This window comes from Protobothrops mucrosquamatus, unplaced genomic scaffold (genome assembly GCF_001527695.2).
Source record: "Protobothrops mucrosquamatus isolate PMUCROS unplaced genomic scaffold, P.Mucros_1.0 scaffold1175, whole genome shotgun sequence".
Classification (NCBI taxonomy): domain Eukaryota; kingdom Metazoa; phylum Chordata; class Lepidosauria; order Squamata; family Viperidae; genus Protobothrops; species Protobothrops mucrosquamatus.
The window spans coordinates 196,806-212,905 of NW_015387389.1; the positions used below are offsets into that span (position 1 = coordinate 196,806).

At 36.4% G+C, this 16,100-nt stretch overlaps 1 protein-coding gene across 1 annotated transcript in view; it reads left to right on the forward strand.

Moving 5' to 3' along the window:
• AOPEP (aminopeptidase O (putative)) overlaps nt 1–16,100 on the forward strand; it is a 183,878-nt gene that overhangs the window by 161,166 nt on the left and 6,612 nt on the right. Inside the window, exon 14 of the mRNA XM_015820752.1 lies at nt 13,780–13,866. Within this exon, the coding sequence (XP_015676238.1) occupies nt 13,780–13,866 (87 nt within the window). The remainder of the gene's footprint in view (nt 1–13,779; nt 13,867–16,100) is intronic.

Consider the following 16,100-nt stretch of genomic DNA (forward strand, 5'->3'; position numbering starts at 1 on the left):
CCCTAATCATCTTTGTTGCTCTTTTCTGCACTCTTTCCAGAGTCTCAACATTTTTTAAAAAAAACTGGATGCAGTATTCCAAGTGTGTCTTATTAAGGCATTATATAGCTGTACTAACCTTTCATGTGATCTCGATTCTCGATCCAAGATCCCTCTCGTAGTTACTGCTATTGAGCCAAGTTTCACCTAATCTGTACCTGTGCTTTTGGTTTTTATTGCCTAAGTTTTTTGGGTTACAGCTGAAGAGGATTGCCTTTGAATGTGCCTTTCATTATGCAAATGGCTTGTGTAATGCACTGGTTTTCAATATGCATTTTTTTTTTTGCATGGGATGTCTTACGTTGTATTGATAGCAACAAGGAGGAAGGATTCAAATGGTTGCCATGTATACTATATTTTTTGGACAGTCTCAATGAGAGAATTAGAACAGGTTTGAAATTCTATATTTTGTAGAATATATACAATGAATTTTTGGAGATAGGTTCTTCTACTGTATTAAAAATGAAATGAAACATCCTTTTATGTATTTTCCACAATTTTCTTTAAGGGGCAAACTGGGATTTATCAGAGAGCACCTGACTATTTTGCTCTACATTTTCTAAAATTCGTTTTAAGTGGAAGAACAAGATTAAGCTCTATTGTTTCCTGGAAAATTACTCTCAGAACAATGTTTTTACCAGCAGACCTTGCATGATATTAGATTTATCTAGATATTGGGAGTCAGAAAAATTTAATAACTGTCTTTCAGCAGCTCCTTGACCAACAGGTGAGCTGGAGATTGAAATAAAATTGAAATATATTATTTAGTTGTTTTTTAAAACAATTTTAATCTAGTTATAAACCACACAGTATAAGTTTATACATTAGAGTAATTAGAATGAATGCTATTATAATCTTGCCTTATTATGGACAATAAAATAGAAGCAAAGAGTGTAATAATTTAACTCTGTATATATTTAGACTAACTCAGAGACTCGCTTCTGGGTAATGATAAACAGGATTTTTCTATCCACTTTTTTTTTTTTTAAAGATACTTAAAAGCACAATGAAGGAAAAAAACAAAAAGGAAAAACAAAAAAGAGATTTATAAGCTATATAAAATTGTGTGAAACCTTTGAAGAAACATTAGAGTAGTGCTCCAGTTGTTATAAAAAAAATCTTCTGTGTTTTGTGTTCGATTTGACAAGGTTAGAGATTGAGAAATGGTGTGTGTGTGTGTGTGTGTGTACGTGTGTGTACAATCTTGTCTAGGCTTATTTACCATCCCAGTGATCTTAATAAATGTGTGTAGAACTGGAAAACTGATAGGTATTAAAACTTCAAATAACTTCATTACAATTCTTCAGTATGTTGGGGAATAGTATGAAGAACTTGGGTCTCCAAAGTCAATTCTGTATCAAAAGGCAGCTCTTAATAGGAAGCTGCAGAAGAACAAATGACCCCATGACAGCTTTCACAAGAGGCAGGATTCCCCAGTGAACTGGAACCACTGACCAAAATCATGAGATGCTAGGGATAAGCTGTAGCTTACTGAAGGGAGCCCTTATTTCAGTGATGGCGAATCTTTTAGAGACCGAGTGCCAAAAAACCACCTCACCCCCCCGCTCCGCCTGCCCTGCTCTGCCCTCACCCCGCCCACCCTCAGGGCCATCCACGGCATGCCACAGATCGCCCAGGTGGCCCTGCAGCGCCATGGTGGCCACGCCCTGCAGCGCCATGGTGGCCACGCCCTGCAGCGCCATGGTGGCCATGCCCTGCAGCGCCATGGTGGCCACGCCCAGGTGGCCCTGCAGCGCCATGGTGGCCACGCACCTCACAGCATCATCTGCTGCCCAGCTGCCATGTGCTTGGCTGTGCAGCTCCGCACAGGCTGCAGCCGGGGTGAATCTTCTCCAGGGTGGCTGCTGTTGAGGAGAGGGCTATGGGGGGAAGCGGGGCTGGGGCGACAGCGTGCGTGCCCATAGAGAGGGCTCCGAGTGCCGCCTCTGGCACTAGTGCCATAGGTCCGCCACCACTGCCTTATTTGATCTATAGAAGATCCCACTTCAGAGAAGCAAATATACCTGTTTGAAGCTCCTAGGCTTAATTGCAAGAACTTATCTAGTTATTTCACTGATAGGTAGAAAAGGCATCTTCTGTATTTCTAATTTCACTTACACGCACACACACCCCCCCAATTAGGGTTTCACTGCCAGGAATCAGTGAAATCAAGCTTCAGCTCTTATTCTCAAAGAACCATTAAAATATGTCACAGTCCCTCTTGTTTTTCCTTCCAAAAGATTGATCACTGGTTAATTTTCCTTTTTTTGTTGCTAGTTATAGATCTCTTATTTATTTCTTGATACTTCATATCCAGCAGTCATAGAAGAAAATATGGACATTATTTACAAAAACGTAGCCTCCTATTATATTTTGCTGCTTTTTTTCAAAAGGTCTGTGCAACAGAGTAAAGAGTATAGAAGAGTATAGAACCCATAAAATACAGGGTATAGACAACTGGAAGGCAAAAGTGAACATCAAAGCTCTCATCTTAATGTTGGGATTAAAAGAATAAAAAATAAAATCTGCTATATAAGCACAGTAGGAGTGCTAAATAGGGTGTAGACAAGAGAGCAGAATGTGACACCACCCAAAGTCACTTTATCAGGGAGATGGACAACATATACATTTGATAAATAAATTATATAAAAATTATTTTCATACATACTTGGTATGTACCATGTTGGTATCATGTTGCTTTTGCATATGTCACTGTTGTAGCCTGTGCAGGCATGTCAGCATCGGATGAATGACATGACCAAATTACAAACTAAGAAATCCATTGCTCAAACCTTTTTTTCACTTATTCCTATTTGAGCCAGTTTGTATTATTTGATAATTAATAGTAGTTTGGGGGCTGGGTTGAAATTCTTTTGAAAGCCAGGTAATGCTGCTTTTTCAAAGGAATTAATGAACTTAGTGGAAGAAGATAGTTTTGCTTGTCACATGTCCCTACTTCAGACACTGATAAATTCAGTAGTAATGATATTAAAGAACTGCCTGATCTTCTAGGGAAGGATGGGAATACTTAAATATTTCACATAGATTATGTCAATATAAGCTAAATGTTACAAGAGAATTTGGCTCCTGCTGAAAACAGTAGCTTTATTTCACTTAATTTCTTCATCTAATCCAGTTAGAAAAAGGAGAAATTGGCAAAAATCATTATCCTCGTTTCCATCAGCAAAAATGCCCTGAGCAGATCTTTGCTGAGGGCATGTTCCTGCCAACAAAAAAGGATATAAATCTGGTGTACAATTGTTGTTGATATCATCATAGTTTTAGACAGAATTGTAAGTTCAAATGGTAAACAAAACATGTTCCATCAATTTTATAGATTCATAAATATGATTTGCTATTACAGTAAGCCCTTGATTTACGACCAGAATTGAGTCCAAAATTTATGTTGCTAAGTGAGACATTTGTTAAGTGAGTTTTGCCCCATTTTACGACCTTTCTTGCCACAGTTGTTAAGTGAATCACTACAGTTGTTAAGTTAGTAACATGGTTGTTAAGTGAATCTGGCTTCCCCATTGACTTTGCTTGTCAGAAGGTTGCAAAAGGCGATCACATGATCACATTGCAAAAGTCATAAATACGAGTCTATTGCCAAGCATCTGAATTTTGATCAAATTCAGATGGGGATGCTGCAAAAGTTGTAAGTGTGACAAACTTCCATAAATCACTTTTTTCGGTGCAGTTGTATTTTGAATTGTCACTATATGAACTGTTGTAAGTCGAGGACTACCTGTATTGTTATTATTCAACTTACTATCCTACAAAAGTTCCTGGAATTTGGAATCCCCCAAAATTCCAAATTAGCATGACCATCTTTGAAAGACCTCAAACTGGGGAAGACTAGTTTCTATCTAGTCCATCTCAATCTAATTCTCAACTGGTGCCCAATGTCTGTGAAGAATTGATAAAGGCAAAGAAAGTTAACTTAATCTAAAAGGCTTCACCTGGTTCTGGCTAGTCAAAAGGCAGATCAGGAAGTGAAGAGACTGGATGTTCCTCATGGTGTCTATAATTCCAGTTTAAGTGAAGGGCTGGATTTGCAATGGCCAGCAGTGTATTTTAAACTGGTTTTGGAGTTGTCATTTAACTTTATTATTTCAGGAATTCACATTTTTTTCTACCAATGGATAATCATTTTACTGCTTTTATCACAATGTATAAACTGTTTTTCTGCCCCCAAAGTCCCCAAGCTAGTATGCACACAAACATATACACGTAGAAACAGAATTAGGCCTTTAAAATAACAAATATGAATAATACTAGCAAAATTAAGAATACAACGTGTGCATCAGCTCAAACACTGTAAGCCATGAACTGAGAATAGCAGCAAAAACTGAAGCTACACTAAATAATGTGCTTTTACTTTATCCAGAAGAGTTCAGGATTGAAAAACCACACTGAAAAGGAGCTGCCTCATTTATTCACCAGCCATGCTTCCCGCAGCAGTTGCATGTGGTATGAGCTCACCCGAAACTGTTTCTGGATAAAGAATTATTGTCTTCTTTTCAAAATTATTTGGAGAGCTTAGATATAATTATTTCCATTTAAAAATGAGAAGCTGGAGTTAGAATCGATCTGCTGAAATATTTGCAAGCATTTAAATTTCTACTAAAATCATCCTGCTTCCTGTGGCTCTTCAGTCACTTTTACCTGTAATAAAAATTAGCTCTCAAATTAGCTGTTGTGCCCTTCCTGTATATATTCCTGATTGGCTCCATTTAAAGCAATTCTTGGAGAAGATAGAAATTTATTTCATGACATTATTCTATTTCCAGCAGCTTAAGACACTACTTTGGATCAAGCCTTTTAGAGTGAATACTGAGGAGATCAGGGGAGCAAAAAGGAGGCAGAATATAAGCAAACTGCTTTTGCAGAAAATGTGAGCAGTGCAAGCTAAGGCACAATATACAGTGATGCCTAATAGCACTTATACAACTGCTCTGTTGTAGTATGGAAGCATACGAAACTGTGAAATCTTATTTCACAAGCCAGAGTTACATTGCTGTAAACTATAGAGAACTCTTGAGCTTCTTAACAGAGTTATGCATAGGAGAAGATAACTTCTATCCATCTCCCAAACCGTGAAAAATCTGGCAGGCATCAGAGAACATGTTTACCACAAAGTGGTATTTCTGTTTACCAGTTTTTGAATTGGGCAGTGTCTCATCTGTTCTGCTTAGTCCTTTGGCAAGTTTGCTACCACACAGCATTTGTTTAGGAAAAAAAATTTCCCCACACCTTTTGGGGACAAAGTCATGGCTAAATTATTTTCTTTTTCTCCCAAGTTATGTCTATCTTAAAATTTCACTTTATTTTAAAAACTGTGTGACTGTATATATATAGTAGCTAAGAAATTAGAGTAGGATTGCACATCAGAGAAGCTGTGGACCAGTCATTCTGTCTGTCTGTCTGTCTGTCTGTCTCTCTCTCTAACCTACTTCGCTCAATTATTTTGAGTGTTAAAAAAGGAGAAAAGAATGCAGTATATGGCAACTGTGAATTCCTGATGGGAAGCAAAAAACAAATGAACAAATAAATAAATTTCAGCTTATCCACAGTTGTGTTTCTGTATAGATAATCATTTCCCCATCTTATGTATACAGAAGATAAGTGCCCTAATAACTGTTATATATAATAAATATGGAATTCAAACTGTCAAATTGTAAATGATGTTATTCCAAATTTGCGGGTGCTTTATCTTGAAGCATTCCAAAAATATTATTGGAAGGTCTGCAAATAATAATTTCCAGGCAAAACTGCTTGTGTATTTCTAATGCAGCTTCCTTCTTTTTCTTCCTTTATTAAAAACATGGATATAAGGGGGAGAGGGGAATGGAACACCTGCATAATGTCTTTTAGCTGTTAGAACTAGGGAGTTTTTCATCTGAAATCTTCTGTCAAAATCCAAAATTGGATATTTCAGAAGGAGTGTAATTTGTTTTTTTGGCTGTGCATGACATTCTGAGGAGTCTTCACCACACCAATGTCCAAAGTATTAATATTTCTGTTTCTTCAAGATCCAACTTTTGCTTCTATAGATTCTATCAGAATCACTTGCACGATTTTGATCTTTGTAGGTGTAGATACTTCATGACATTTCAATACGTTTTATAAGGCTATCAGGGCTGCTGGTTCTTAACTGCTGGTTCCTTTAAGGGTTGATCCTAAAAGGCATAAGCTATCTATCACCTCAATATCTTTATTGTCACTTTTAAGGCTGAGTGTTGTTGTTGTTATCTTATTTAATTGAGTCCCATTTTTTTCTCTATGCTCCTTGGTTTTTATTACTAGAGTTTGCCAATTCTTTGCTTTTTTGGCCTGTCAGAGTAGTGTTATCAGTGTAGCACAAGTTATTGATCTATCCCCCCCCCCGGTTTTAAAACCATGGCCATCTCCTTCCAATCCATCTTCCCTTAAAATATATTTGGCATATAAGTTGAATAAATAAGGGGAGCGTATACAGCTTCTAATGTAGACTGCTGATATTCTGTAAATGAAGTTTAGCTGTTGAGGTAAGATACTAGCCTACATCCTTCTATGAATTATACAGTTGTTCCTTTAATGGAAGTAGAAGGTTAGCCTGGGGTGTGATTTCAAACACAGTAACATGATCTAATGTCAATATGATACTCATCTTGGAGTTGGGAAACTGTACTGTGAAGCACTGATTTATTTTTGTTTGTACTATAATTCATTTTTCACACTGGAAGGTCAAAAATGTACCTAACACTTCCCCAGCACAATAAGCTGTATGGTGGTTCATTTTAGGTGTGCCTAAATAAGCATCCAGAGTTATGATTTAGACTAATTTGTCTCCTCTGGCTTTGAACATGCTAAAAAAACTCCACAGCAGGCATTTTTTAAAGCATTCACTTTGCGTCACAGTGCAGGGATCAATTAAGAAGCAGTCCTTAGTAATAAGCTGATACATATACACAGCAGTCTGGAAGACTGGCATAATTTTGGCCTCCCTGTACTTAACTGGCTGTCCTATTTTCTTTGTATTCTAATAGTTTACGAAAAGAAGGGGCTTATAAAGGTACTGAGGTCATGGTGATGAATGGTGTAAATGCACGGAACAGAATTATAAAAGCAGACTTCCCTCCAAAAGTCAATACGGAAAGTTGAAGAAAACCACGATGTCTATACCTGCAAAGATCAGAATCATGCAAATCATGGTATTCTCTGTGACACCATGGAACAGATGTTGGGCTTTGGAGAAGCAGAATAGGAAGAGTATTGACACTTTGGAACTTTTGGTATTGGAAAATTGGTGTTGGACAGCCAAGAAAATAAACAAATGGCTCTTTGAACAAATCAACCCAGAGTTGCTCAAACCATAAATGAACAATCTCAAATTATCTACAATTGGTCACATTCTGTGAAGAACTAGTTCTCTGGAGAAGGCTCTAATGCTGAGAAAGGAGGAAGGGAAGCCGACAACCAGCAGCAGTCTATAAATTCACAGTGGTGATGAGAATATCGTTAAGAGATAGTTCATCATGAAGAAAAATCTATCTATCTGATTGCTAGGAGCTACTTTAGGGCACATAATTGATCAATCAATCAGTCAGGAAGAAGTTTAGGAGGAAGTTACACACAGAGACAGCAAAAAAATATATTTTCTTTTCAGATAATCTTTTGATAAACGGTGGTTGTTGTTTTTTCTTCTATTCCTTCTACTCTCAGTGATAATCTTTATTGCCCTTTGGGATAAGCGATTAAGCATTTGATTAATAGTAATAAGCAATATTGATTATTGGGTAAGAATGAAATGAGGAAACTTTGCTTTTGAAGTTAAGGTTCTTGGTGATATATGAAGTTCTGTTGATGTTCCAACAACTCTGGAATTTCATTCACAAGTCCTGGCATACTCAGTTTATGATGAATGAGCAGCCAAGCTGCTGTAGGCTGCTCAGATGGAACATATTGGGTTGTTGAACAGGGGAATGAATCCTTTCTGGGTTTCTTTTGTGTTTCTTTTTCAAGGCTGAAAAAGAAACTTGAGATCAAACTGTGCCTTTTATCTCTGGTTTATTCCAAAGCAAGCAATCCAGAATCACTGATATGAGCTGCATCTCTTGAAAAAAGAGGCCCTGGTCATAATTGCAGCATGATACAATAGAAAATCTGGTAGCGGCTTAGCCATAAGGTGCCTTATTGTACTGAGCAAATTGGAAAGGATAAAAGTATAAGTTGCTTCAGTGAAGTTGCACATAGTGTACATCTGAGGTAGAAGGCTTTTCCTGTATTTTTCCAACTAGACGGAATCACAAAGGCTATGTGGCAAGGCCACTGCACAATTTACTGTATAGCTGACAGACGTTTTCATCACATGTTCAGAAAAAAAGAAATAGGTTTGATAATTGACTACTGAACACTCTTATTCATACCAAAAAAGCGGAAGAAAATAGAAACCACAGTATTTTCCTTTCACATTTTAATAGTAATGTTCTATTAGTTACCATAATAGAAATACAGATTTGAATATAAATCTGGAGTGTGCCATGTTTGCGTGTGTATAATTTCCTCTGGTCTTAATGCCATTTAGCTAAGAACTCTGTACAATTCTCATAAATAAAGAAAAAGAGAAGATACATCTATCGTAAAAATTAATGGTACGCCCCTAGCAGGGTTTTTGAATCCTCGGTATATATTTTAAATGGTTAAAATGCATATTATTATTAATTTTATATAGCACTTAGAATTGGTTGTCTTGAAAACCGGCTTAATATTTTCTTTAAGATTTCTGAGCTGATAACAAGTGCAAATTTTAATTTACTATAATAATCTTTCCTGAGGGTGGTTTGAAAATATTCTGTTGTAAGCTAAAAAAAATCTGTTGAAAGAGAGCCATATCCAGGAATAAGTAAATCCTGGAGTTAGAAAGCACATATTAAAAGTTATAATTTTTATGGAACATATTGAAAGTTGGTTGGTTGATTATGTATTCAGTTATTCTACAGTCATTGTGAGAACAAGAATATAATTGATTATACAGAATTGAAATGGTTGTATTTGCATCATTTAACTGAGCAAATTGTCTCAATTCAAAGTGGGGAAAGGGTATTCGGTGGATATACTAGTCTCCTAATTAATTACACTCTTGTTTTTGAAGTTTGCTCATGTATTAAAATTCTTCCCCCCCCCCAAAAAAAAATAGATGATGTAGATTAGAACAAAGGAACCTAAGCCAATGATGGCTCACCCAGATGTAACTGGTTATAGCTGATTAGTTGGAGTTGGGTGAGCAGTATCCTAAAGAGAATTCCTACCTGTATTTAACCACAATTGTATAACTACAAATATCGTGACCTGGAATGGGGAAAGATTTCATTTCTTGGCAATCTTATCCAATGGATACAAGCAGAATGGATCAATGGTATTCCTCTTTCTTTCCAAGCTGACTTCAGAGTAGGTCTTTTTTGTCTTTATAACTATTATCCAACTGGTCAAGTCTGACTACATAACGCTCTTTTGGGAATTCATCATTTCTATTATTTATTTATTTACTTGGTAAATTTATATACCGCCCCTCTCACTACCCAGAGTGACCTTTTACAGCGTGATCACTAATTGTGGAGAATACATACTGTATTTCTCTCTCCCTTTTTCTTTTTATGGACCATGCAGATACATGTACGCACTCTTAAACTATGGCTAAGCTGGAAAACGCCAATTTAGAAAAAGATACATTTGCCTTCAAAAGTTGCAGCAATTCATGGATATTCAGCAATTTTGTTTCAAAAGAAAAGAATTGTAAGGATTGCCAAAGGTCTATAGGCAACTCTTTTTTAATCAAAGATGCTTTTACCCAGGATCATATTGCAATTACAGATGGCAGCCCTGCGATCCTTGGATAAGAAAATAGTTGGTTTAAAGAATGGCTCCCAGGTGCTCCATGAGCCCTCCCCTGCCCCCCCAGATATTTTTAACCATCATTTCCCTTTGAATCCAAAATGCTGCACTCCTAGTTACTTCTACACCAAATAAATGAGCTGCTTTTGATATGTTGCAGAACTTTGTTGACTCAGAGTAGTCCAAAGGTTGGGGGTTCAGGTCAATATTATTCTACTCCCAGAAATGAAACCTTTTAGCTGGAAAGCTTGGGGGTGTGAATGGGGATCTTATCTATAAGCATGAGGCGGCCATTTTTTCAGGGGTTAACATGTTTACGTAAGGGGACAATGTATGCTATGTTGAGCAGTGTGCAAGATGGGAAGCAGATGAAGCCCACTCTGCAATATGTGCTCTGTAGCATGTGAACATTTATTGTAATACAGCTGGTTGTGGGAGTTGAATTCAGGGTTATTTTAGCGGTTGTGGTATTATTGTGCATCTGATAGTCTGGAAACTATTATTATGTGAATTCTTAATTACAGGATAGCCTAATCTTTGATCTAAATGTTAATGTCTCTAATCATTTCTTTAGCTCTTTCATTTTAAGCAGAAGTAATAATGTTTACTTTGCAAAATGCTTGATGTTTATTAAGTAAATTGTTCTTCATCCTTGCAGATATCAAGAGGGGTTATAACTTCCTTAAGTACCCTCCTAATAACGTCAAGGTTTATCTTGTATATCATGAGAAGTAATTTCTGTGATTGTGAAGTTTTTGTTTTTGTTTTGATACTGCAGGAATAGAACTAGGAGCAAAAGTGTATCCATACATATTTTTTTCTGTGTATAATTTCCTTACCTAGAAATAACAGGAAGTATATATGCTGTTTGAATATGTGAATGAATCTGTTCTTGGCAGCTGAGTTTTATTCTGGTTTGAATAAATTTATGAAGCTGTAAGGATCTGAAAGCCTCTGAAGTTATAGTAATATATTGTATAGGATCTTTTGTTTCTTTTGTATTATAATGTGAAATAATTTATAATTCAAAATTATTTTTTTTCTGACATCTTTAAAATTAAAACCAGCCATTAACTCCCTGAAGTTGGTGGACTCTTTCTAAAGACCAAAGTAATAGGTTTTTTTTTTTAATAAAGCATATGTTCGGAATTACTTGTCTTTTAGATCGTATTTGCAAGTCACTGACTAAACCATTTTCTTATATTTTCTTATTTATGCATAAGCCGGTTCTCAAACTTATAAGTGAACATGTCTGTTGGAATAATTACTTTAAGGAGAAATTATCAAAGTAGTCAAAATGCTGATTTTGTTGATTCGTTACAATAAGTTTACAACACATTTTTTCCAAGTGGAAGATTAATTAAATGCTCTGATTTTCATCCCAAATGAACACATGATCTTAGAACCCATAAAGGCCATTGATTTCGGTGATTTAATTTTAAATAAAAAAACAACTGTTTTCTGAAGTAGGGTTTTTTTTTTTCACCCTCCAGGAAAATTAAGAAAATATTCTTATGGACTTGTTGCTTCTTTCCATGTTTCTCTAAATGGATAATCATCTAGTTTGATAAGCTATGATATACATTATATCTAAACAGTATGCCAAACCAGGTTCAGTTTTTTTATTGTAATCCATTGTGTTTGGGTAGCTTATTCTCAGATAAATGTGCATAAGCATGTTTTTAACATCTGTATAGATTAGGGGTAGGCAACCTTGGCTCTTTTATGACTTGTGGACTTCAACTCCCAGAATTCCTGAGCCAGTGCTGGCTCAGGAATTCTGGGAGTTGAAGTCCACAAGTCATAAAAGAGCCAAGGTTGCCTACCCCTGGTATAGATAAACAAACCCAAATTTTGAACCACTTTTGGAAATAAGAAATCAGCTCACATCTCTTCTTTGGCAAATTCTTCTGGAGCAGCCAAAGCTCAAGTCCAAATTGGGTGAGTTTACAAGTCGTTAATTTGAGAAATGGGAAGCATGAAAGAGATTTGGCACCAATTTTGAGGTTGTTGATCAGGTTTGAACTGTATCATGTGGAAAGAGGGCTAGTCTGCAAAATGAATCATTTTATTCCACAGTTGCTTATATTCTGATAATCACTAAGATTAAACAGCAAAGCACTGAGTATATTACGTTTTTTTGGTTTGTTGTATAGTTTAATCTTAATTCCATTACTGTACAGAGCTTGCCTAAATACATAAAGACCCCACAGACAAATAAATGGGAACTGTTCTGCTTATTTTACCACACCCTACTAAATTATTAGGATTTGATCTTTTGTAGCTACTGATTAATTTGCTATTGAGACATGAGATGTTATCAGTTGTGTAGCATGCTGGCCCTTTGCATTTCTATTCCTTCTGTTGCTATAGAATAGAGCGAGGAAGCACTGGGATGGGAAGAGAGAATAGTTGATAGCCTCTCTTGACATCAGCATCAGCAACTTGGCAAAAAAACATGTTTTTTCTTCCATATTTGTTCAGTAAGTAAAACCTGTGTTGAAGCAAGTAGTACATTATAGCTGACAAGATGATGGAGATGCTAGTAAAATCTTGGCTTACCAAAATTCTTGTAATGGAATTAAAACTGTTGAGTCTTTGCTACGGTTTCCATCGGTGGGCTTTTCCCCCACAGAGGCTCAAAAACTTCCTAGACTTTTGAAAGAGACAGAGAGAACAATACCTGCCACTTGGGAAAGAATTTCCGGGCACGAATTAAGGACAATGACATCACCTTCTTGCCTTGATTCTTCAGACTGTTTAACAATTTTCTGCCTCAACTTCTTTTTTTTTTTTTTTTCCAATTTTTTTTATTATTTTTCATCATAAAAAACAATCATTATCCAATAAACAGAATAAAAAATAAAATCCCCCACCCCCCCGGACTTCCCAAACCTAATCCCAGGATAATATTCATATATAAGTAAACAAATACTAACATCTCTAACTCCACAAAATATGCCTCAACTTCTGTTCTGGGGAGAGCGAGGGAAGATGGCCCTAGCTAAAAAAAAGTGCATTGTCCCTCTATATCGCAGGACTATTGAACTGTGTGAATATGGATGAATGTAAGTGCTTCAATCAATTGAAAGTAATCTCTGGGACAGACGGGGACAATTTTTTTATGGAGAGATTCACATGATAGACTCCACTACTTCAAGTTCATACACACTCTTGCCTGTAGCATGGGAAAGCAGTTCCCAAGCTGGATCCATGTGAAAACAGTTCTGTGGCACAACTCCCCAGCAATTTTGGGGATTGTATACATTCCTTCTATCCTCTAAAGCCAAGAATCCCAATTTAGATGTAATGCTAAACAAAGATTCAATAGAGAGCCCTTAGTTTTCATCATTCTCAGCAGCACAAAGAACTACCAGCATTATCTTTCCGCCCCCGCCCCCCCCCCAAAAAAAATTCTAATGAATTCTGGTTTAAATCTGAGCACTGTAACAGGAGTTGCCATTTTTAGCATGTCCTTGGGTATATACGTCACATATTTTTATTTACTTTGAGCATCGGTTTGGAATAAATAAATAATTTTAGCTGCTTTATCAATAAAAACATTTTCAGGATGAAATATCATGCTATTAAAAACTGAATATGTTTGAAAAGTTGGTTTTACCTTTAATTATTTGATATTGTAACCCTGGTTGTTTTAGACTTCCACTTTTTTAATTACAATGGAGCCATGTTGCATTGTTAGCATGCCTGGTTAATATTGAGAATCTAGTGGTAAAATGGAAGGAGTTTTTTTCTGAGGGGGGGTGTCTTTTTTAAAAAAAACTTAAGGAGTTAATTTAAATGTCACAGCCACATTTTAATGAGTGTTTAAATAATTTTCCTATTTTTTTCTCTCTACTAAAGGTTCGACATCGATGGTGTGAGCTGATTATTAAACACAAGTATGTGGCAGGATATGCTGATGTTGAGAAATTCCTCAAGGAAGATCAGGTCAGTGTTGTTTAGGCACCCTTGTTGTATACACAACACAGATACATTGGAAATGATCCTTCAAAGGTGGAACCAATATAAATTCTGCTTTTTCAGATTTGTGCTAAAATTTGACTAAAAGTTCTTTACTGTGGCCTTCACATCGCGTAGTAGGTGCTTCATCGAAATTGGATCTGTTGCTCTGGAGGGGGAGATGTCTAACCTCAGAGTGGAAATTTAGCCTCTGAAAGCTCCTTTTTAGCCCGTTGAATTTTCTTCAGCTTTTATTTTGTCACCGGTGCCCATTGTCAGATATTAATATTAATTTATACAGGAAAATACAAATTAAAACAATGGCATCAGCACTTCCGATATTATATACTCTTCAAATAATTAGACCACTTACAGGATTGTCAGAGGCATTCAACAGTTGCTATAAGCTGCTATACAGTATCTTTGAGTACTTACCACATGTATTAAAGTGCAAGATAAACAATTGTGCATTTTTAAAAATGTGTTTGTGAAGATTATTGCTTCCCCCCCCCCCCGCTTTTTGCTGAGAAAGTCTATCTATAGCTTTTTTTTTTTTTTTTNGTATAGATAAACAAACCCAAATTTTGAACCACTTTTGGAAATAAGAAATCAGCTCACATCTCTTCTTTGGCAAATTCTTCTGGAGCAGCCAAAGCTCAAGTCCAAATTGGGTGAGTTTACAAGTCGTTAATTTGAGAAATGGGAAGCATGAAAGAGATTTGGCACCAATTTTGAGGTTGTTGATCAGGTTTGAACTGTACCATGTGGAAAGAGGGCTAGTCTGCAAAATGAATCATTTTATTCCACAGTTGCTTATATTCTGATAATCACTAAGATTAAACAGCAAAGCACTGAGTATATTACGTTTTTTGGGTTTGTTGTATAGTTTAATCTTAATTCCATTACTGTACAGAGCTTGCCTAAATACATAAAGACCCCACAAACAAATAAATGGGAACTGTTCTGCTTATTTTACCACATCCTACTAAATTATTAGGATTTGATCTTTTGTAGCTACTGATTAATTTGCTATTGAGACATGAGATGTTATCAGTTGTGTAGCATGCTGGCCCTTTGCATTTCTATTCCTTCTGTTGCTATAGAATAGAGCGAGGAAGCACTGGGATGGGAAGAGAGAATAGTTGATAGCCTCTCTTGACATCAGCATCAGCAACTTGGCAAAAAAACATGTTTTTTCTTCCATATTTGTTCAGTAAGTAAAACCTGTGTTGAAGCAAGTAGTACATTATAGCTGACAAGATGATGGAGATGATAGTAAAATCTTGGCTTACCAAAATTCTTATAATGGAATTAAAACTGTTGAGTTTTTGCTACGGTTTCCATCGGTGGGTTTTTCCCCCACAGAGGCCCAAAAACTTCCTAGACTTTTGAAAGAGACAGAGAGAACAATACCTGCCACTTGGGAAAGAATTTCCGGGCACGAATTAAGGACAATGACATCACCTTCTTGCCTTGATTCTTCAGACTGTTTAACAATTTTCTGCCTCAACTTCTGTTCTGGGGAGAGCGAGGGAAGATGGCCCTAGCTAAAAAAAAGTGCATTGTCCCTCTATACCGCAGGACTATCGAACTGTGTGAATATGGATGAATGTAAGTGCTTCAATCAATTGAAAGTAATCTCTGGGACAGACGGGGACAATTTGTTTATGGAGAGATTCACATGATAGACTCCACTACTTCAAGTTCATACACACTCTTGCCTGTAGCATGGGAAAGCAGTTCCCAAGCTGGATCCATGTGAAAACAGTTCTGTGGCACAACTCCCCAGCAATTTTGGGGATTGTATACATTCCTTCTATCCTCTAAAGCCAAGAATCCCAATTTAGATGTAATGCTAAACAAAGATTCAATAGAGAGCCCTTAGTTTTCATCATTCTCAGCAGCACAAAGAACTACCAGCATTATCTTTCCGCCCCCTCCCCCAAAAAAATTCTAATGAATTCTGGTTTAAATCTGAGCACTGTAACAGGAGTTGCCATTTTTAGCATGTCCTTGGGTATATACGTCACATATTTTTATTTACTTTGAGCATCGGTTTGGAATAAATAAATAATTTTAGCTGCTTTATCAATAAAAACATTTTCAGGATGAAATATCATGCTATTAAAAATTGAATTTGTTTGAAAAGTTGGTTTTACCTTTAATTATTTGATATTGTAACCCTGGTTGTTTTAGACGTCCACTTTTTTAATTACAATGGA